The 22,862-nt window shown below is 40.4% G+C and overlaps 3 protein-coding genes across 6 annotated transcripts in view; 1 reads left to right on the top strand and 2 right to left on the bottom strand.

Annotated features, from left to right (window-relative positions):
- The window catches only part of LOC136445810 (contactin-associated protein-like 2), a 41,958-nt gene extending 39,352 nt beyond the window's left edge, over nucleotides 1-2,606 (bottom strand). The window contains exon 1 of the mRNA XM_066443953.1: nucleotides 2,454-2,606. Coding sequence (XP_066300050.1) covers nucleotides 2,454-2,598 — 145 coding nt within the window. The 5' untranslated portion in view covers nucleotides 2,599-2,606. The remainder of the gene's footprint in view (nucleotides 1-2,453) is intronic.
- Nucleotides 2,607-2,876: 270 nt separating this feature from the next.
- Nucleotides 2,877-10,135, top strand: LOC136445606 (thiamin pyrophosphokinase 1-like). Its single transcript, XM_066443700.1, has 9 exons — nucleotides 2,877-2,922; nucleotides 5,153-5,259; nucleotides 5,742-5,813; nucleotides 6,363-6,432; nucleotides 6,958-7,030; nucleotides 7,400-7,495; nucleotides 8,052-8,198; nucleotides 9,518-9,629; nucleotides 9,914-10,135. Exons 2-9 carry the CDS (start codon nucleotides 5,193-5,195, stop codon nucleotides 10,039-10,041), a joined length of 765 nt encoding a protein of 254 aa, XP_066299797.1. The 5' UTR covers nucleotides 2,877-2,922; nucleotides 5,153-5,192; the 3' UTR covers nucleotides 10,042-10,135.
- A 1,114-nt stretch (nucleotides 10,136-11,249) lies between these two features.
- The window catches only part of LOC136445578 (cell adhesion molecule 2-like), a 40,699-nt gene continuing 29,086 nt past the window's right edge, over nucleotides 11,250-22,862 (bottom strand). For 2 of the 4 annotated variants that reach the window (XM_066443661.1, XM_066443664.1), the window contains 2 exons: nucleotides 20,498-20,599; nucleotides 11,250-14,175 (listed from right to left, as the gene is read on the bottom strand). In XM_066443661.1, the coding sequence (XP_066299758.1) occupies nucleotides 13,988-14,175; nucleotides 20,498-20,599 (290 nt within the window). In that variant the 3' untranslated portion in view covers nucleotides 11,250-13,987. Of the gene's footprint in view, nucleotides 14,176-20,305; nucleotides 20,354-20,497; nucleotides 20,600-22,862 lie in introns of all 4 variants that reach the window. The other 2 variants (XM_066443663.1, XM_066443665.1) reach the window with 2 other exon arrangements.

Raw genomic sequence — 22,862 nt, 5'->3', positions numbered from 1 at the left:
AAAGTCACTTTATTTTACGAAATACACGGCGTGGGAACCCACTGCCCCGGACGTAAGAATCCAATATGGCGGCTTATTTGCATATTTGGGACAGGTTACCAGCGGCCTCTACCCTGAATACGTGCCGCGGGCCGCGCCGTGTATTTCGTAAGATAAAGTGACTTTACAGGCGTGTACAGTACGGAAACTGAGTACATATTCAGGGGACAACTTGTTGAACATGTTTATGGTGTTAGATTTAGCGCCCGTGTCACGATGGCCGATATTTTGGCTGATATAGTGGGCATTCGCTAAAAAGCCTTTTTTGCTGGGCATTCGCTAAAAAGCCAGGTAAGAATCTTCAAGTTCACTTTATTTAACTTCGGATCGATGGATTGACTTGAAACTCAGGATTAATTAATGGGAGCACAACCTGAACATATTCCAAGCAAAAAAAAATTAGATTCGTGCAGCGCGGACTTCGCCAGAGTGGGCGTTTGTGGGCATTCGCTAAAAAGCCTGTCCCCAAGCATTTGAGAAATAGTAACTTTGTTTCTTCAACTTCTAAAAGGTTATGGTCACATCATGGTACTGGTAAATAAGATGTTAGATGTATGGATTGTCATGCCTTCAAATAGCCTAAACTCACTCAAGCATGGGAACTATAAACTCAGGTAAGATTAGTTTACAGTGTTGTTATAAAATTCGGCTGACAGGAAAAACATTATTGAATTGATTGAACAAGTGCTACTAGACTCTAACATAATTCCACAAGGGTACATAATTCCACCACCCTGACAAGATGCGTCCAAACAGATCTCCAACCCAACGTCCCCCAGTATAATGCACTTCTGTATATCTAAACTGTGCATACACACCTCTAGGGTGCTGCATCAGAGATCTCTCAAATCCACTGAGGCAGATTTATCTAACACTGCAGATTAATGTTAATGGAGGTTACTCTATATGGCTATTTTGTTACCCTCTCTGACACCAAGAAGGTTTAAAACTCCTTGCAGAGTACATAACAAAGTTGAAAACTAAGTATTCAGGTGTTTCAGGTAGAAATGATATAGCAGAATTCGATAAAGTAGAAAACTGTGAAAATTTCAGTCAACAGTCCTTTCACTAGATCACAAGAATTCACCTCAAGGTGGGGCTAAAAACTTGATACGACGATGCCTCAGACAACCTCGTGTTTACAGTAAACCTGGCATCTCATTTGCAAACGTAATTGGACCCCGCGACAAAGGGGATGTTGCCCCCAGGTATGGCTAATCTCTCGGTGCCAGTGGGCACACAATGGTACGACAGGATGGGTCGTGCATTTGCATAATGACCCCAGGGATGAGTCAACTGTGGCCGCCATTTTTTCCTGACAGTTACGACCGAAAAAACACCATCGTAACTTTACGAAAAGTCGCTTTGGAAACACACGTGAACACTACTACGTTTTAAAGACGACGGTATACTTGCGGTGGGAAATATTCTAAGTGGTCCAGAGTTTACAAAGGATGTAGATTAGTTCTCAGGCCTCTTTTAAAAGCAAATACCTGTTCAACTCAGGTGTTAACATTTACCTGTACTGAATTTTCACCTTTCAAAAGTACAAATAACGCTACCGTAGTTTAGTAAGCACTGCCCTTCCATATGTTTTAGAGATTATGTAAGGATTAATTCAAACTAAGCTGTTCTTTAGTGAAAAGATGCAATTGTCTTGCACCACCACACCTAATTACCTGAGAACGGATTATACCAAACCTTATAGGGTAGGTCCTTTTCTTAAATGTTTCTTAATTTTGATTGCAGTAGACTGTAAATAATTTTTGTGTGTAACAATATAATCAAATTACAATCATAGATTTCTGTATTGCTGAAATTCTATATAATATTACACCACACTTTTAAAAATTCAACAGTGTTGATACTTTTGCACCCTATGAAAGATGGACCCGTCCAGTTTGTGGCGCTCTCAACTCAAAACATGTAAACTACGGTAAATTCCGAACCAAAATGCGCAGGCATGCGCCCAAATTCTACCATCAAAACCAAGCAAAACTGCTCTGTGTGTCAGAAAATGTGCCGCCGTGTGGAATTTTCCGCGATATTCGATAAAATCATATCCGATGTCGCGGTTTGAAATCACATGAAACGGTAGACAACGTGTTTTTGGAAACAGGCCCAAAGGGTCCGTGAGATATTGGATTTCAAAATAATACATGAACCATTTAGTGCACGATTACGTTCCAATTCTCTACAAAATTTGTCTTCGACATCAGGAATTCAAAGAAGGAAATGGAAGTATGAAAAACAACCTAAAAGAAAGATTCGAAAATACATTGCCTAAGGGTGTAGCGACTTTTCATGGTTGGAAGCGCATCACTGATGTAACCTCCCAAGCCCAACACAGCTGATATCCCGCCTGTCGCTAAAACACTCCCGTACGCTCTCAAATAAGGTAGAAATCTACTTACGTGTATTTGCCACCGCTGTTAGACCAGCTAACATTAACCACACGGCTCCCTGCATGGTTGCCGCTGAGAAAAAACGACGGAATCCGCAGAAGAACACAGACACCTTGCCTTCGCTGCCGCGTCTTACTTGTAAAGTGTTTCGCATCAATACACACAGAGAATGGCCACGCCCATCTGTCAATCACGTACGTCGATCAAACCTGTAGGGGCGGGGCTAGGATCGTTCCCAGTATGTTACGATTTATCCAATTTTGCAGTAAACAAGAACAAGATTAACATTTCTACACGACTCTAATTTAAAACAATAACGTTATAGAATTTGTACGTATGATATTTTAATTTTGTCCTTAACGTATGATAAAAAATGTGAGGATTTAAAAGAAAATCTTGCGACCGAGAGCAGAAAAATCTGAGCTGCGATTGGCTGAGTTCTTTCTGTGTCAGGGGTCATACAGCCATGGCGGGGAAGGTGTGTTTAAATTGTAATATCTCCAGATTTTTAGCAATTTTCTCGTTTATTCGTTATGATTGCCAAAAATTATAAGATGAAGCAAAAGCTCTTGTTACCCCTGTTGATCGTAATAATGATCTAGCCACCGTGATCATAGTGCCAGCCCGCATATGTAGGGTTTGGTTTGCAAAGGGGGAGGGCGAAAACTTCCCTTTCCTTTTAGTTTTGAATCGATAATTACGATAATTACATGTAGCACTGGCTTCGTTAACAGGTGGTCGGACAGTTGAATACATGCATTGAAAACAGTGACCTCATAAATCATTCGATGGTTATACATGTAGTATTCCTTTCTATCTACCAATATCGTTTAGGCTGTCACAGCTCGTTTTTTCGTTGCAATATCAAAAGTGGTGCTGCAGCTTTTTGAGATACGTTTGACCTAACAGTATCCCTAACCAAGGACTAGTTTCGCAATAAATTAGTTACTCAAGCAACTGGACAGCTTTTGGGAATGGTCGGACGTTTCAGGTAGCATACACTAGTTACCTTTCTTCAGTAACTTAAGATCTGTTAGCCTAAATTCAATCAAGCCTCCTGTGACCGCTCGCCGCCCTGTAACCGCCTCACAACCCAAGAGGAACCGCGGGGAGGGGAGAGAAACCCCCGGACAGCTGGAGTTTGTGTTATACAGACTAAAGATCTGTCAGTTGCTTGAGCAAGTGTTTTATTACATATCTATTACCTGAATGTCTAACCTTCATCAACATATCAAGGACTAATTTACAATAAAAATGTGCAAGTGTTAGTGGAGAGAACAAAAGACCTGTTTTGGAACTGTCTTCACAATGGTACCAGCATTTGATAGCTTGGCATCTTGATGAAAAAAAATCAGGTTTCCTTGATGAAGGTAAGACATCCAGGTATCATTAAGAAGATATGCCAGAAATAGTTACTCAAGCAACTGGATATAATTTAGAAATTTCATCCAGTTGCTTGAGTAACTATCTTTAGCACACGTTAAGCTTTCTTTTCAGAAACATTAGGGCATGCCATACTAGTAGGCTTTCACGAAGGTTGCCAAAGGCAAAATTCCCTTAGGCTGCACCAAGTAATTTTTATGGATGACGTCCTTTGGAGACCCTAAATCTAATGCGAGAGCGCGAAAAAAACCCAAGAAGGGCCGAAAAAAACAAGATGCCTAGATTTGAAGTATAATAGTCGACGACACATGTTAGGACACAAATTGAATGAGAGAACACAGTGTAACAACTAACAATTATTTTATTCATTATGAAACAGCAATTATTTGAATAAATCAGTTGAGGTTGAACAGCAGTTGTTGTCTTGTCCTGTTTCTTTCCATATCCCATTGATTTGCGGCACTGTTGTAACTCTTTGGTCATAGTTACAGGAAGCGGAATTTCTTGGGTTTTTTTCTGGGAACAGACCAAAATCAATGCGCGCGCGGACGTCATCCATAAAAATTACTTGGTGTAGCCTTACATAGAAAATTCACAAATCACAGCAGGTAGGCTTGTTTTTTGTATAATAGACCAATAAGAGACACAGTGTGGTCAAAAGGTAGTCTACAAGCCTGACAGCATATTGCCTACCAGGCATTCTGAGTCGTCCAACAGGTTTTACCGGGTGATGTCATCACCAGGTGTGTAGGTGTCAGGTGACTCAAATCTCCAAGCGGATGTGCAACCTCAGCTGTTTTTTGTGTGTGTATTGATCCAGACTTAATTTTTGCTGATTTGGGATGTTTTGAGAGTTCAGCAGGTTTCGTGGTGGCTAATGAAATATGTGCAGAAGTGCAAAAAGACAAAAAAAATGAGAATGTATACAACCGTTTGAAGATTAGCCATTTTAAAAGAATCAGGGAAAACTTGAACATGGGAAGAAAACCTGAGCAAAACACATGTATGAGTGTCTGCATAGGGGTCCCAATAATTCAGGATGTTGTACATACTATGTAGTATGTACACATGTAAAGAGTGGTCATGTTTTGACCTTGAAGGATTTAGTATAGATATGAATAGATACAACCCATGGCCATCAGGGATCAAAATACTGGGTGTATATGCACTCATGTGCACCCAAAATTGTTACTGTGCACCTAATTCGTCAACTGTGGGTGCACTGGAGCTCTTGTTTAGTGTACATGCATAAAGGTCCTGCACCTGTAAATATATTTGCCTCTATATATTTTCTGACCCAGCGCTCTGCTCTGTTATACATGTAGTCCAGGAAAGTCTACACATCACTAGGATAGAGAGAGAACCATGACTTCTACCAGCCCAACAGTTACTGAGCTGACTCCACTGGCATGTTTGGATCCCCAAAATGAAGGTAAAGTTTGTTCACATGTTGTGTTTCCAATTACCATCCTGAAAAAAATTAGGGTCAGTAGATTGGGATTCTCTCTTTTTTTAGAATTTATCATTATCATTTTTTTTTTAAATTTCGGCTGAAGTGATCCAACAAATACAGTTTATCAATGTGAAAATGACCTGCATCAGGACACTGGTATTGTAAACTTCATATTGTAGTAATACAGATATACATTGTACAATGTTTACTACTCATTCTTGATTGATTGTTCAAAGCTTTAATCTGTTAACAGTGTGAGAAAAACAGGAAGTCTTACTCAGATTGTCCCTTGCCAGCGGTTGACCCCCCAAAAAGCTAGATTCAGCAGGTTTTTGCTTGGGTCGGTCGGTCGGTTAACATATTTTTTTGGCAAGAACTTGTTGGAAGTTTTATAATATCTCTTCTTTGGTGAAGTTTAATGAGTGTTTGGATGGTAACAAAACTTGATGATTTTTTTGCAGGTGTGAAAATTGCTCTCATAGTGCTGAACCAGCCGCAGTCACTAGGTGTCCTCGCTGCACTATGGAGTAAAGGTTGGTGTACGTGCTTGCGTCACCGATGACACTAAACTACTGATTACAAACAACCATCATTTGTGTTATTTGATGAACAAAGACGTTTGCAGAAAAAATTTACCCTTTCTGTGGGTGTTTTTTGTAATCTTTCTTTATTCAGGTTTTTAATGAACAGAAACAAAGGAAAGCATGGCAGTTTATAGCCTCCTTCACAGGCTTCCTAGAACGGCGGCGTATATATTTGGGGAGGGACGATAAGTGGCTTTTTTTTTCCCCACTGATTTTGTTAATATCGTGTCTGGTACTCCGACTCACAAAATACTTTTTTTTTTTAAGCAGAAAAGCAAATATTATGAAAACTTGCAATTTCATGTTTTTCAATCAGAAAATTTGTAGGAAGGCTCAAAACGGGTCCTCTATTACTATACCCATTGCGAATGTCATTTTATCTTAAGTTAAGTATACTGTAGATATAAACATCTGGGTTTCCATTCCTGTACTTTGACTTCAGACTTGAACTTGGAATGTTATCTCTGGTTGACACAAGTTTGACCTCTGTTGTTGCAGCTGTTCTGAAGGCAGTCACAGATGGAGGAGTGAACAGACTGTACAACATCACCAAACCAAACACAGAAAGGTGCTTCAACTCTTCAAGTGTTTCTTATTGTTTTCATTAATTTATTTATTATTTATTTTCATTACACACAGCCAGGGCTGCCCAACTAGCCTGTGGCTATTACAAAGGGCTAGCCCTGCTGACAAAGACAAGGCATTACAATGGAATTTTGACATGGACAGCATAACGAGCTATAACAATATTCTAAGTACAAGTACATAAAAGCTATTGTATATAAATGATTTAAATCTATAATGCTTCTGGGGTCCCTGACACAGGTGAGCAGCGGTCGTCTAGTCAGCTTACTTCAAACTTAATTGTCCAGTCAACTTTGTAGTCATCAGGACTAAAGTGTGAAGATTTTACTGCACACTTGTAAAACAATACATTTGAAATATCATTGGCATTAAAACGACAAAGCATTCTTATTACCTCCATGAAAAATACAGTTATTGTTTTTGGTGTGTCTGTGTATGTATCTGTCTGTATCATTTTGATGTGTTTCTCTTTTTACACCAAATGAACATCTCTGTGTTTTTTTCACAGTTGGATTCCAGACCTTATTACAGGAGACTTTGACTCTGCATCACCTGAGAACTTACAATTCTACAAGGACAAGGTAGCATTATATCAACATAGTTTGGTTTTCAATATAATTTATGTATGGAGAGAAATTCATCTATTATAACTGAAATCATTTGTGAAAATGCTTTTATTTTGAACAAATCATGTATGATATGTAAAATGGTACAAGCTATCTTAAGAATTATGTTTTTTTTTACTTATAGTGCTTGAGGTTAGCCCGTTCACAACTGTACAATTTAATACACAATACATTTTTTTTTATACTCAAGCAACTGGCTAAATTTTTTATCAAAAGTTTACACAACTTTTCCAGTTGCTCAAGTAACTTTCTTCTTGTGTATATCTTATTACCTGAATGTCTAACCTTCATTGATTCACAATTTTAATGTTTTATTTTCTCCAGGGCAGTGAAGTAGTTTGTACACCAGACCAAGATTACACCGACTTCTCAAAATGTCTTCAACTTGTTGTTCAGAAAATACAGGAACAAAACCTACAGGTAATAGAGGCACTTTGGTCTTCTCAACCTTACTAGCTGTGTTGATAATGTAGTGTGTATAAGAGGTGTACTGTACTGCCATATTCCACTTTCCATGGATTGTCATCTTCAGATTTTAAAATTCAAGACAATTTGTGTTGAATTTAAATTCAAGACAATTTGAATTGCAGAACAAATTTTGTCACATTTATAACATGTTCATGATAGGCATCGTGCTGGCGCAATGGTTAGGATGTTTGGTCCAGAACCCAGAGGTACTGGGTTCGAATGCCCTGACATGCCACCGATGCTGTGCCCATGGGAAAGGCACTTTCGTCACTCCACCCAGGTGAAAAAAATGGGTACCTGACTTTGGTTGGGGAGGTAAAGGGCAGCTGCAGTGGAACTAAAAGGTTGCTCCATCTTCCAATACCGTTCCCTAGACACAGTACCGACCGGTCCTGAACATCCGTATCAAACATTATCCCAGCCCAGGTATGACAGGAGGTATAGTAGAAACTTTTTGACAATCCAATATCATCATTTGGTGTTTATTTTACCTCTCCATGTCTCTTAGGTGGATTATGTAGTTTGTGTGGGGGCGTTTGGAGGCAGGTTGGACCAGGTCATGGCCAACATCAACACCCTGTACGAAGCCCGCTCCCTCACAACTACCCCGGTCATTCTACTGGACGACGTGTCCATGGCCTGTCTGTTGGATCCAGTAAGTAACTTTTGTTGTATTCTTAGACATGTCCCCGTGACGCAAGCGGTGATGCAACCCGCTGCTTGGCCATCAGGGTCAAATTCTGAGTTCAATCCTAGGGTCAGCCCCAACATGTTGTAAGGGATTGCATTCATCCTTTCAGATGGTGACGTAAAGCCGGCGGCCCAGTGTATGAGGGAGCTTCAGGCATAAGCCTCAAACCTCTGCATGTAAAAGAACCCAACACACTTATAGAGACGAGTAGGGGCGACCCAGTGTGCTAAGCTAAAAATGCAAGCCGTGGCAAAGCCACTTTACCACTAGTTGAAAAAGCAATATGCTTTACCTAAATTGAGGATGACTGCTTTATTTTTTTCATTTGAAAGTTTATCTGTGTCGGTATCAGTCATTATATATCAAAGTTAAACTACAACTTCCAACACAAGAAATTGGACTTTCTCAAATTTTCATAATGTGACGTCAAAAAGGCACTGTGGATTGCTCATTCCTTGACAAAGACCGTTGATCAGTAGAAAACTTGTGTTGGAAATTGTAGTTTAACTTTGATACATAATGACTTATACCAACACAGATAAACTTTCAAATGAAAAAATAAAGCAGCCATCCTCAATTTAGGTAAAGCATTTTTTTTTTTTTTACATAAGGCCACAGCAAGTAATTTTTATGGATGACATCCTCCACAGACTCCAAAATTAATGAGATAGGGCCAAAAAAAAACAAGGCGGGCAAAAAAAAACAAGATTCCTATATTTCAAATTTTGAGATCATAAATCTTGTTAAACAAGAATTGAGGCGACGAAATATGATATCATGACCAACAGGTCTTTTATTCCTGTATTCAACCAATGAGGTTTCATATATGATATAAAACCTCCTTGATTCAACAGTAAACATGTCCTTGTAGATGTATATACATCTCAATAGACTAACTACAACAAATGCAGAAAAAAGCTTGTTGTACCATCATCTGAAGCAACTACACTGGGAATTCATATGCGATGAAACACCTTGTGTATACAGCTCAATCAACTAGACCCCCCCCCCCATTATTCATATATTAATGTTCTTGCTAGAATAAATGCAGAAAACAGCTTGTTATTATACTATCATGGGCAGGAACTACACTGGGTATTCATATGCAATGAAACACCTTAGACTGTCAACGTTTACAATTTTTGGCATGTTGACCACCGTCGGAGGGCAATGAAATTTCTTGTTTTTTATTTCGAAATCAGGCGAAAATTAATGAGCGCGCTGATGTCATCCATAAGAATTACTTGCTGTGGCCTAATGCTTTATTTCATTTTCTCCCCCAGGGTAAGACTGTCCTCCATGTGGGGACGGGTGGGGAGGGGGAGTGGTGCGGACTGGTGCCGGTGGGCGGAACGTGTCAACACGTCACCACAACTGGACTCAAATGGAACCTAAGTAAGGGTAGCTTAACGTTGCAAATAGTAATGTCTTGATTATGTAACTTTGCTATAATTATGTGGGTCATTTGTACATTTGGGACCGCGTTGTGGATGCCGTTCCCTGTAACAGTGTATACTGGTATGTGTAAATACTTTGCGTTTGGGAACACATCTATAAGCAGCAACACCTGTGCTGCAGTGCAATTCGATCCACCTACTGAGGAAAAAAACGAACTTTCTCGGGTTTAGAGTATCTTTCTGGATAACATTGTCTCCCCTGCTTATTTCTTTTTCTTCTAGATGATCAGCCCATGAAGTTTGGTGACCTCATCAGCACATCCAACACATTTGACCAATCAGCATCTGGTCTGGTTTGGGTGGAAACCAGCGACCCTCTGCTCTGGACAATGGGGGTCAAAATGCCATAAAGAAGTAATTCATGTAGAAGCAACGCATAAGCACTATGCAAATCTGTATTTTATGAATCTGCAATATTTTTTAATAAAATGTATTTTTCTCTCACGTAAACTCATCATCACTATCATCATCATACAGCCAGAGAAATATTCTCCGGTGAGGTAAACCAGATAAAGCAATTCCAGTACTTTTTATCCTTCATGGCAGACACCAATGAAGACCCCGTGAGACCAGTGTCTCTTTCCATCATTGTCAATTAAGTAGTGTGAGGTCTTACAACTCTGCGTTTTCCCTATGGGGTAAGCACTGGCCGGACTAGTCGCCCAGCAGGTTCGTCACTGCGAACAACATGCCCCGCCAGGGCTAGCCGGCGTCGTTGCACCACTCATCACGTAAACTCATTACTAAGATATCTGGTGCAATATTGTTGTATAAATTCTAAAGACCTTGTTACCATTATTGCTACTGACATATTTTTCAATGTTTGGAAGTCTGTTAAAACATGTGTACATTGAAAACTTTTCCTGAATGTCTACAATTAACACAATTTAGGACTCCAGGAAGAGTAGTGAAGTATCATATGGACATTTATGTACTCTCACTGATGGAGGTCTTACAAACAATAAACAAAGGAACAAAATTAAGCCATTTTTGAAGGAATTTGGGCGAAATTTTGCATCAAAATACAAATGTATACTGCTGCTCTTTAGTTCACTCAATGTAAAACCTTGAAGTTCTATTTCTCTCGATTGTCTGAAATACACCCACTGTATACATTGCAGTTCTTATGACACTTGATAGATGGCGCTGCTAGGCAGTCAGGTTCTGAATCAGCTTTTGGCTCTGGATCGGTCAATGCTTATCGAGTTTACATTGCGGAGAATAAAAGATATTTGCCTGTTATTTAAAACATGACTCATTACTTAATTTTGGTGTTAAATGGGAGCTAAACTTAAACTGAATAGTGTAAGGCTTTTCAGTTTTTTGTTGAGCTGATACAGTTTGGTGTCGAGCATACATGTACCTACATTCGTACTGAATACTCCCAACTATATATACTAATCCTCTCGATAGCCCGCGTGTCATCCGAGTTAGTTCCAGGCTTTCCCTTCACCAACCAAGAGAAAGCCTAGAACTACTAGTAACTAGGATGACACTCAGGCTATCCACTTAAATCATAAGCAGATAACCATTTAAGAAGACAATGAGTCAACCACAATCACATTTTTTTAAATTTAATAGAAAAGTGATTATGAGGGAAAGTCTCCATTAGAAATTTCATGTGCAGGGCTACATCGCATTCATACGCACAGAAATCATCATGCTTTTTCCAAAAGTACAGCATTATCTCTGATAGTCGTTGATTGGTACATGTACATGACGATCGGCACCGGCTTCAAAAACCAACATCAAACATACAGAAGCGTTGTCGGTTTCGAAACTTTAAAGACCTGTACAATATTGGTATAGTCTTCATACAGACGTGACATATTTCAAGAAAGTATTAATCCGACCTGTTTAAATCTTCCCAGAAAGGTCAAGAAAAATCAAACATAGCACCTGGTTCTAATCAGCAAAGCACAAACACAACACGGTGTCATGAGAGTGTGTCTAGTTTATACAGTGACAGTAAAGGCATGGAAGATTCCCTGCGAAGACTTAAACAGGTGACCAGAGCTCTCCTGCACATTGGAGCAGTGACTATCAAAACTTCACAGTCGAAAGAAAGCACATGGAGAACGTTTCCCTTCGTACAGACTTGAACGGCTACTTTCACGTGAGATAGCTACAGACGGAATTCCACTTTGGAATGTAGAAAAATCACACATGAAGAACTTCTCTCTCTTCGGAAGATGGCTCTCTTTTGCCGTCTTTAGGACAGGGTTGACTTCATAGGGTAATATCTGAGACGAACAACAGCACCTAGCGATGAAGTCTGCTGCCTTGACAACAAAAGGCCATAAATCATCTTCCATCTTGCATTTCTAGAACTATTTACATCTTCGTCTTCTTCAAAAATTTGCAGTCAAGCTGAATTATCTACAAACTTGCAAAATACAGGATCTACAACTACGGGTACATTACGTGAACACAAACAGAATCCAACGTCTACACTACGTTTTGGATGCAGCAGCAAAAGATAGAAATTTAACAACCATTACACACCGAGTAGGTCTCATAATTATGATAGGTACAGCAAGAAATCACCCAAATATTAAGACAGAATTTGACCAGTTAGATTCTTGAATCACGCGATGTCACAAAAACATGATCTTCACTCTTGGAGCTGAACTATTGTCTTCATTGGGTAAGTTGTTAAGATATGTTGCCTTTGGCAAAACAACATCTTTTATATACTGAAAACAAACTTAACGATATGCAGCAGTAGAGATACTTTCTGATGAACACAATTCTGTCTTAACGTCTATTCTGGACTGTTCCGTTCAACAGCGCCCTCTAACAGTCCTGAAAGGTACTACAGATCTAAGTCTCGTGGTTATTGCTTTCAAAATCAACACACATGAGGCATATGGAGAAGAGTTCCTTAACATAGTTGCCTTACCGCCAACTCTAGTGTACAAAAACTCCACGTTTTTCTCAAAAGCACATAATTTTACCAAAGTGCTGCAAAGATACAACAAATCCATAATCCAATTTTTTTCCATACACCAAGTGATGCTGAGGATAATTCTTGCTTGTGGAGGGGGAGTATGGGTACCGTGGTTATATACATGTTATGTACAGGAAACCGGTAAGTCACACTCTTTCCCCTCACAAGCAGTACAAAAATAAAACTTCTGCTCCACCGATTCTTACCGCCGGAATCATAAGTGGTAATAATCTTATCAAAATCACTGGCGACAAGCACAGGCTAAATTTTGGCAGTTAGAAGAAAGTGGTAGATAAAAACAACAAAAAGTGCAATGGAACAAAATCCTTTGAGCAGAATTCACAATCTAACATATACTCTGATCAAAATCTATTTAAAAACATTAAAAATCAAGCAAATCTTCTAAAACACACCAAACCTTACCCCGTCCTCTTGAAACGTGACTTAAACTATAGCAAATTCTGCCGTATAACTGGTCAAAGTAAAGACCGCTTTGTGCTTTAAGGATCTTACACCAGCAGCAACATCGAAGCACTAAAGAATGTCCAGAGTTATAATGTGGGTTGTTCTTGATAATATATACTTAGTAGTTGCCTGAGAGTTAAGTAGGCACAATGTTCACACACACTTATTAGTAGATCCAAGCGATCTTCGAAAAGTCACCACAGGAAATCTCAAATGTGACGAGTTCAGCGTTCTTTACTTTGACCAGTTATGACCAGCAATAATACATCACTGGAGAATCAAAACGGACACTTAGTCAGCGCTCTGCTCTAAGTCTTGATCTAGAAATGACATTAAAGAATGCATGTGGAGCAGTATGGAAAGTACTAGTAATGATTGAAGAATATAAAGGACTCCCCCCCCCCTCTCAAGTATTAGCTGGAGGAATGTGAGACAATACAAATAGCAGGAATGTGTAGTGTAGAGACAAAAGTTACAGCTTCGTAAGGCAGCCCATCTAAACAAACATGACAACTACTGTCCCTGCGTGTCAAGTGGTACGGTCCTCCAAAGCTACTATGAAATAGGATGTGCTATGAAACAGAGCCCCTGTATGTGAAGTAGTACAGTCCTCCAAAGTTACTATGAGACAGGATGCACTAAAAGACAGAGACACTGCCCTAAAAAAAGAAATCAGAGGGTTGTCCAGGGTAGCTTGAACCATGAACTTTGAAGGTTCAAGGTTCAAAGTTTAAGAGTAGTTTAAATGAACCCCCAGGGTGTCCAGGATAGTTTGAACCTTGAACTTTGAAGGTTCAAAGTTTGAGTAGTTTAAATGAACCCCCAGGGTGTCCAGGATAGTTTGAACCTTGAACTTTGAAGGTTCAAGGGGCAAGGTTTGTTTAAATGAACCACTCCTTGTTCTTCTTGACTGCCGGGTGGTTGGGGTCGCCGTTCTGGAGCGCGGTGTCTGCATCCTCCCCATCTCCCTTCTCCTCGTTGGTCTTGTAGTCGCCCTTGTGGCGCGCCAGGTAGCGCCCCAGCATGAACGCCGCCACCAGGATCACGAACACCAGCACGGCAACGACACCTGCCACACGACAAAAACGTTAGTTCGAACGAAGGATCATCTGTGTTGGTAGGATCCATAGTCGTGCAAGTTATAAGCTTTGTTCCAACATAAACTAAACATAAATGAATTTTCGGCCGATCTCTGTATCTGTATCTATATAGCTGGTATAACTGCCCCTCAGTGTAACAATCCAGCTTCTGTATCTGCAGCCGGTATAACCGCCCTTCGGCATAACATACCAGCTTCGCAGGCACGCAGCGCAGCAGCTAGTTATATTACACTGAACGACTAGTAACACCTAACCTTTGCACATCTAACTGCAAGTGTTGTTTAAAGCTCTCTAGTAAAGACGCCCCTACTATACTTGGTGGTAACGAGTTCCACTCTACGACAGTTCTAGGGAAAAATTACTTTTTGAACACATCAAGCCTGGGTTGATAATTCTTGTACTTTAAGGCATGGCTATTTCTTGTTCTTCCCTGGGCAGGTACTAAGTAATCTCAGAGATCTGATGAAGGTGGGCGAGACAGATTGAAAATTCATGCAAATTAATTTTTTCCCATTTGTGTTGAAACAAAGCTTAAATTGCACAACTACAAACAGTTGGTTTTACGTACAGTAAACTTTACATCGGGTTTTCTCACTTTCTCTGGAGACATCTAATAACAAACTGAAGCTTCATGCAATGATTTTGAATGAATGCACTAACAAAGAATACATGCACTCAGTGTTCTCGCCAGCGCCCGTCCTCCCGTCATTTGACGGGTTTTTGTCGCTCATGACGGACAAAATTTTTGCCCAACCCGTCATTTTTAATGGACAAAAATCGGTGTGTGAAGATATTTAGACAGAGCTTAGAATTTTCAAAAACTCCAGAGGATCAGCGGAAGTTCGTGACGAGGGCAATCTAGATCATTTCTAATGCCCGCCGGCGACAACCCCAGCAACACACAGAGAGCGCCGTGGTGGTTGCTAGTAATATTTGGTGGCCGCCGAAAACTCGGCGTCATGCGCCGCCCTCCCCACTACAGTTTTGGCCGGTCGCATCAGGCTGACGTTTATTTCTGTTTTGTCCCTCTCGGTTCACCGTCAGTTATTGTCATCAAAGAAGCCTTAAAATTCAGAAATACTCCTATAGTAATCAGGCTTTCTGTAATCTGTGTAAACAGTATTAAAGTTCAAGCCGCGGCGGCTGAGTATTACATGCTTTCTTCCCGCGCAAGAAATGGTAAACAGGCGTCAGATATTGTAATCCACCAATCACAGCGCACGTCTCCGTCGCGTCAAGAAAAAACGACCAATGACATGGGAGTCTCGCTACTTGCGAGATTTCAGCTAAGCGTGAATTTGCGAGATGTTAGGGGAATGGCGGGAATCGCAGGGAATCGCACGACGAACCGGCTGTTGGAAGGCTTGAATCGACAACTTTTGAACACATTCAGTGCAGTTACCGGAGAAATTAACCGTGGAAAACATGGTACAAAAAAATGGACGTCTTTATTGCGTTCCTTCTCAAAGTAGGGTGTCAAATTCCTCATTATGTTTGATAATTACAGGGCGCATACGGATCAAGTGTTGAAAAGTTGTGTTTTATTTTTGCCAACTTATTCTGTGTGTATTTTTTGTAGGACGTAGCTGATACGTAATAAAGTTTTGCTGTGCTAAATTTTATTTTCTTTGCCGATTGTATACAACATAGAAGTGTAGCTTGTGCGTGAAGTTGTGAACATTCGATATTTCCGCGATGACGGCATGCGGCACGCCTCCCAAAAAAATTAAGCCTGAAACCCTTGTGTAATTTTTCACCGAAAGACATGTCATTAAACTAAGCTTATTCTACCAGGAAATTTGCCCCTCAAAATGCAGGAAATAGCGTTTCAGAGGGTCTAGATCTCAAAATTTTCCGGGGGGGAATACCCCCGGACCCCCCTACAATGGTCACGCCTCCGGCGCGACGCCTCGCGCCTTCGGCGCTCGATATGTTGTTCCCGGAAGCAAAATTGCAATGACGGGTAAAAATTTCAGGCTGGCGAGAACACTGCATGCACTACCTTTACAAACTACGCATGCAAGACTTTTCTTTGTATCAAAATGTAGCAATGCAAAGAATATCTCCAATCAATTGCAACTTTTACATAACAAAGAAAGCAAAAAAGATACTTCAGTTGCATTCAATAGTTTTAAGATTTTGGACTCAACTTGCATGCTTTAAAAAGTTAAAACAATCTTTTAACTTAAGACCTACTTGTATAGTAAATGTACATTGGGTTAGTGTCTGGCATTTCAGCAAAACTACACAGCAAACGCGGCAGCAACTTGTTAGTGTTTTGCAGGTTACTTAACAATTTCACTGACCAACATGGATGCAAAGTGTACCACAAAAAAAATTACACTTTCAACACATCCACCTACCTGTACGTATGAAGAACTCTTTGCCCAGTACCAACACCAGGGTTAGCTTTACCAATAGCTTTGACCACTTTCCAGGATTATGTTCAAATACACTTGTTTCTGATCTCATTCTTAGATGCTCATGTCAACATGTCTATACCTTGGTGTCAGACACTTGTGTCATAGATTAAAGAAATCTTTGACACTTAAGTCTGACCACAGAAGCAGAACATAAATAATATGGACATTAGAGTCAACAGTAAATAACTGGGGCTTTCACCTACCTTGGTGATTTCTGCGACTACCACACACAACATAAATCCACAGGGGACTTGCAATGACAGTACACACAATCATGCAGACAACACATACAGTGTTTTACCAAAGGGTGGGCAGACACTTGGTACCATAGGGAAACAGCTTCAATAGATAGAAATCTAGTTTTCCTAATTTCTATTTCTGGAGATTCACAAAAACATCATTTAGAGCCAGGCTTTACAATCCTCAGTCAAATGTATTGTTTCTTTGATTTTTTTGTCCTGATGGCACATATTGACATAAAGAAACCACGGCAAAGATGCATCGATCCATGTATTTCAATACAAACGTTTTGTAAAATTGCAAGTAAATCTGTCATAACCTGCAACACTATGGTACCAGAGTGTAGAAAAGATATGATGGTCAGGTGGTTTATTCTATATAAGAACACGTGAGGTGATCACATTCAAATGAATATAGACACCACTGATTGGAAACTGAAGCCTCTACCAGGCTCCACAAGTCGCTGGAAAAATAGAAGAAATTGGTTGCAAACTGTACTCCCTGGCCAGCTAACTCCTCTGGTATGTTATCTGTGTTTTTGGCCAATTTGTACTATTTTTCCAGCGACCTGTGGAGCCTGGTAGAGGCTACGGAAACTATAGAATCTACGGAAGAGACAAACAGCAAAGAGAAACAAATGCAACATTCCATTGACGTTTACAAAGCATATCATAAAAAGGACGAAAACAGGCTTGAGACAGACAGAGATTAAAACACAAAGAGAGCGTACCGAGAAGCAATCATCACGCATGCCTAACCATGAAATAAGCTTTCCCTGTCTCGGAATAACAGAGACTTCATGGCAATTTTCACTACAGGGTGGACGAATACTTACTGTGCTTCCAATATATACAACAATCTTTCCAGGTGGTCTTCTCTATTCTGTTTCTATTGCCTTAGACTTGGCTGGAAGAGTCAAAATCAGCCAAATAGACAGATAACATGCCAGAGAAGTTGGCCATGCTATAAATCCAGTTTACCACAGCAACTCCTCTGGTATGTTATCTGTCTATGTAGTCCATTTCGACTCTTTCGAGCCACGCCTTGTAGAGACTACATGCTTTCCACTAGAGAAACCTTGGACAAACCTTGTAGATACAATGAACTAGAGACAGGACTTCACCCAAGCTAATAAAGTCTGGAGATGTAATCAGAGGTAAAGCCATGCAGAAGCAAAAAAAACAACCACAGACCATTCATACAAAAGTTTAGCTGCTATCTCGCACACTCATCCCACATAGAGACTTCTGTTGTTACCCTACCTCCAAGCACTATCTTATCCGTCTGATCAAGGTAGTTCCTCCTGTAGTACTGCCCTGTCCCTAGAACAGTATTCATTCAAAATTGAGCTGGTTACGGAGTCATGCCAAGTATGAACATCAGCAGAACAGTTTTTGTAGAGCGAGAGAGATCGAATCTGATATTCGTACGCGTTGTGGCACCGTTGGGGAAAGGGGCTCCAACTTTGAATGCCAAGTAGGAACACCAGCAGAAACCAAACAGATTTTGTAGAGCTCTTTTATTGCATGAGATCGAATCTGGGGTTGCTGATGTTCGTACGCGTTGTGGCACTGTTGGGGAAAGGGGCTCCAATTTTGAATGAACACACACCCTGATCATCATCACCACCTGCCACCGTTCAACCGCCGACACCACACGCACCACTCACCTGGTCTCTCCTCTCGGGGTCAAAGGTCCATGGAGGTAAAACCATCCCAGAATGCACCTGGCTACAGTGTGGATAAATCTCCTGGAGAGAAGAACGCTCAAACTTTTTTTTTCTTTCTTAAAACGATTTCGACCACATTTACAAACTGAAAGGAATACAGTGTTTTGGTAAGAGCTCTCTCCAGGAGTAAGGTAGAAATCACAGACCATACTTGCACTGTTGCAGATATAGGAGAGTCGTGGAACAGCCACATATGACTCTTTGTAGGACTTGCTGGTTAAAACTTGCCTTGGCCTGTCCATGGGGGAATGACTGATGGAAAGTTGCATGCCTGGAGGGTAAGATTTTATTCTACAGAACAGAGAGCTATGGTGAAGATAGGGTTTTGCTCTGGAGGTTGGCAGAGTTTCTCTAAATGTGGAAGGTGTTTACTGGAGATGACAGCCAAGATAACGTGATGTTGCAAAAATGAGCATTTTTGAAGTTCTAAAATACTCTACATTTAAAGAATTAAAGCAGAGTTAGATGCTTTTCCCATTATAGTTCTTTATACAGAAAAGAGTATGAGCTTAGCCTAAAAAAAAGGCCCTTGGGTTGCAGATCAGTTGCAATTAAAATGTAGCAGTTTGTACTCTGCAAGAATAACCACAACAGCTGCAACTAAAGGGACAATTTCTTGACTATTTCTTTGATGAAAAAATGCGCCAGAACTTTAACCTTTGGCACGCCACATTGGTAGTTAACCATTACCTCTTTAGAGGTTAGGAACCACCAGCAGCATGCAAAGGGTTAAAGATTTGCAAAAAACAGTTACTCAAGCAACTGGATATGATATTGAAACAGTCAGACGTTTTAGGTAGCATCCTCTGTCAGTGACTAAAGGGAAGAACTTGAGCCAGAACCAAATTGAGCTGGTTACAGAACTCTGGTTCAATAGGAGAGAAAGTCTGAAACATCTGTTTTAAAAACAAGTTGCTTGAGTGACTGTTTTTTGGCGAATCTTATCACCTGGATGTCTAACCTTCCTCGACGAGTAAAGATTTGTTAGAAGATGGTTGATAGGTTAGGAATGCAGGGAGGAAACGTTGTGATACAGCATGCTTTGCTAAATGGAATAATGTGCACTACTATTGCGCTGCACAAGCCAAGGCAAGTTCACCAGTAAGTCCGTCACCTTCTTGCATCAGATTTAGTGCGGCTTCCTTCAGAAGGTGGGAGCGTGACGACCGTAAAAATTAGACGCACACACGCGGTGCACAGACTAGTGGAAAGCAGGGCTCGAAATACTGGGTGCATGTGCACTTTTGTGCACCCAAAATTGGAGCTGTGCACCTATATATTTTTGTAGGAAATAGGGTAGAGCTGATATTGTACACAAGTATACAGAATGTACTGTATCAGAAAAGGTAATATTACCTTGCTGTACTGTTTGATGTAAAATTTTGAAGTTAGCTATAGAATTTCAGATTGAAATTCTTAAGAGAGGCAGTAGGGTTTGCAAATATGTTTTGCTGATATTCTTCATTTTATGTTGTGCACCAAAGATTATTTCTGTGCACCTAAATTTTTAGGTTAGGTGCACCAGCGCACCTATTCCCAAAAACGAATTTCGAGCCCTAAAAAGTGAGCACACATACAGTGTAGGAACTGCACAGCACAGCACAGCCGCAAACACGAACAAAACAAACGGCGGAAGCGCAAGAAGAAGAGGAAGCGAGAGCAAGCAGGGTGACTGACAGCACACTGGCAACACACGGGAAGCTTTACCTCCAGTGACACTCCCCGCAGAGACCCTCGCGCCGGGCGGCGCAGGTGCTGTGAAATGCACGGTCAGGAGAAAAGGTGGGTCAGCGTGCTGAAAAAGGGGGTCGGTTCATCCAAACTGAGAGCCACTTGTTCAGTATACACTAGTGCGTTTGTTTGTTTGTTTGTTTTCTCTCTCTCGTGTGCCGCCCATACCTGCGATTACGGCTCCGTCTGCGCTACCCTCCTGAGCCTGAGGGGGCACCACTTTTTCCGTGGTTACCGGTTTTGTTGTGGTTGTAGGAGGCGGCTTCGTTGCTGCATCATGGGGGTTGGCGGGGAAACAGGTCGAATGAAGGGTTCGAGGAAGGAGAAAAGTAAAGAAACAAAAGAAAGGTTATGTTAGGAATGTCATACTCCAAACCAGCCAGTTAATAAATAAGCAAAAGAACTCAGTTCCATATGATTAGATGGTCAAAACAAAAACAAAACCAAGAATCAAATAAAAAAATTGTCATGGCAAATCACTGCAGCTTGGCAATCTGTTAATTTTGTCACAATCAACTCAAAAATTTGAAATCATTTCCTGCTCTATTTGATTGGGCTTATTAAAAGATGTGCAAGGCAAGTGCTATACAGGTATGTAAACAATTTCACTGACTTTTCTGTGGGTTTCAAATTTTTTCCCAGGGATGTGAACATGACTATATACACACTTGCCTTGACCAACCGAATCATAGGAGTCTTGGTCCATTCTAGTCAAGTAAATTTAAAAATCAAGGATCTAATAACTCTTGTTCACAGTTAGTTTTATTTCCAAAATGCACAAACAATTGGAAAATTCCAATGAAATTACATTGTGAATTTCTATAACTCAGATATTGGCTATGAAAATAGATTTTAAATCATCGTCATTCTAGGTCAGATTTTCCAATAGCATAAATGGACCAAGACTAACTTGCTACAAGGTGTCCCAATAAAAATTTGATGTTATGTGAGACCATTGAGGTTTCACAGGCACAAAGCAATTTTGGTAATAAGAAAACTGCTTTGGATAGCAGAAAGGTAAAGACATTTGGTTTCTGTCATTGTTCATTGTGAATTTCAGTGTCAGAACATAATTTCACATAAACAGAAAATTTTTCCACTTTTTCAGACAATTTTTAGAGAACATTGTCTGGGAGGTAGGTCTACCTTTGGCAAAAGAATTTCTTGCCTACAAACGTAGTCATACAAGAATGACTTAGCAGTTTAATATCTAGTTCAATGTGAGAATCAAACCTTTCTGCTACAAAGCATAAGCAATACCACAAAAGTTAGTTTGTAAAAAAACAACCGGCAAACCAACAAACTTTCATGACTGGGACACCCAGTACATTACAGAGCTCCACATTTAGCCACAAAATCAGTTAATAAAACAGCATCAACAAAAAACATCACTCCGCAAACGTCCGTTAAGAAAACTTCCATTCTGAAGTTCGGTTAGTCGGGAGCTCTACACCCTGTGGTCTACCTTGGTTGTGTTAGAGGTTTTGTCATGCTTGTGTTCCAAAGAACTGGCGTTAAGGACAGCCTTGTGAATTAATCAATGAAAAGAGCGAGGAAGGAAAGACTAGCATAGAAAATAAAGCCGAGGAGGCAATTTAGAGTAGAAGAGTACGAGTGTCAAAATAGTTTGATAGAAGAAAGCTTAGAAAAGCTGCAGTGTGGATTGCGAAAGTGTATTTTTAGGTTTCGTTGTTACTTGAACTACAGAAGATACCAAAGCCATGAAAATTAAGCTAATACGGTGTTAGTTCTATGTAATGGAAGCGGGGAGTGGGTGGGGTGGGGAGGGTGACCATGTGAAGGGGCTGTATGACACTATAAGTGCGTCTCAGATTTTTCAGCATGCAGTAGCCAATGTTTCAGCAAACTAACATACATAGATCTTTTAGGTTTAACTTTTTTCGAGTCAAGCCACACCAATTTAAGTTCTTGGTTTTCGGATTTTAAGAAATAATGCTAGATTAGAATATCAACATAAAAACAGGGTCTGAGGGGGAAGTCTGCACCTTGGTACACACAGTTTCAGGGAGGAAACAGAGTCAGATGCCAGTCTTCCTCCAGCCCTCTGTTTTCATGATGTCCGTTTGCTAAAATTTTACATATAAATGTCCAAGAACCACCAAATCAAACTGGTGTGGACTTAAGCCTTGATGCCAGACTACCAATCTCTAAAAATATCTATTGTGTGATATTTTAGAGATTGGGGGTCTGGCATCCAGGCTATGTTGACTTTTTCTATAACTACGAAATCAGTTTTATCAGATCTGTAAGACGAAGTAAATATTCTTTATCCTTTTCAAGAGCATACAGTCCCTCCATCCACTATGTTAGTTAGGGAAGCTTCACTACGAGGAGGGGGTGGGTGTCATCTGGGTTGATGCAGCAGCTTCTACACAGACCCAACCACCACAATTGGCAAGAACAGTCTTCAGAGTTCAAGACTCGCTCCAAGTGGCAATCATTGCATGCATCATTGGTACACATACGAGCTGATTTTATAGCCTCTACCAGGCTCCGCGGGTTGCTGGAAAAG

This window comes from Branchiostoma lanceolatum, chromosome 12 (genome assembly GCF_035083965.1).
Source record: "Branchiostoma lanceolatum isolate klBraLanc5 chromosome 12, klBraLanc5.hap2, whole genome shotgun sequence".
Taxonomy (NCBI): domain Eukaryota; kingdom Metazoa; phylum Chordata; class Leptocardii; order Amphioxiformes; family Branchiostomatidae; genus Branchiostoma; species Branchiostoma lanceolatum.
This window is presented reverse-complemented; position numbering and strand designations above follow the sequence as displayed.

Excerpts from the sequence above, each read along its gene's own strand:
- LOC136445606 (XM_066443700.1), top strand. The coding sequence starts at position 5,193 with ATGACTTCTACCAGCCCAACAGTTACTGAGCTGACTCCACTGGCATGT. Across the intron at positions 5,814-6,362 it reads CGCTGCACTATGGAGTAAAG|CTGTTCTGAAGGCAGTCACA; the intron begins GTTGGTGTACGT and ends CTGTTGTTGCAG. Across the intron at positions 9,630-9,913 it reads TGGACTCAAATGGAACCTAA|ATGATCAGCCCATGAAGTTT; the intron begins GTAAGGGTAGCT and ends TTTTTCTTCTAG.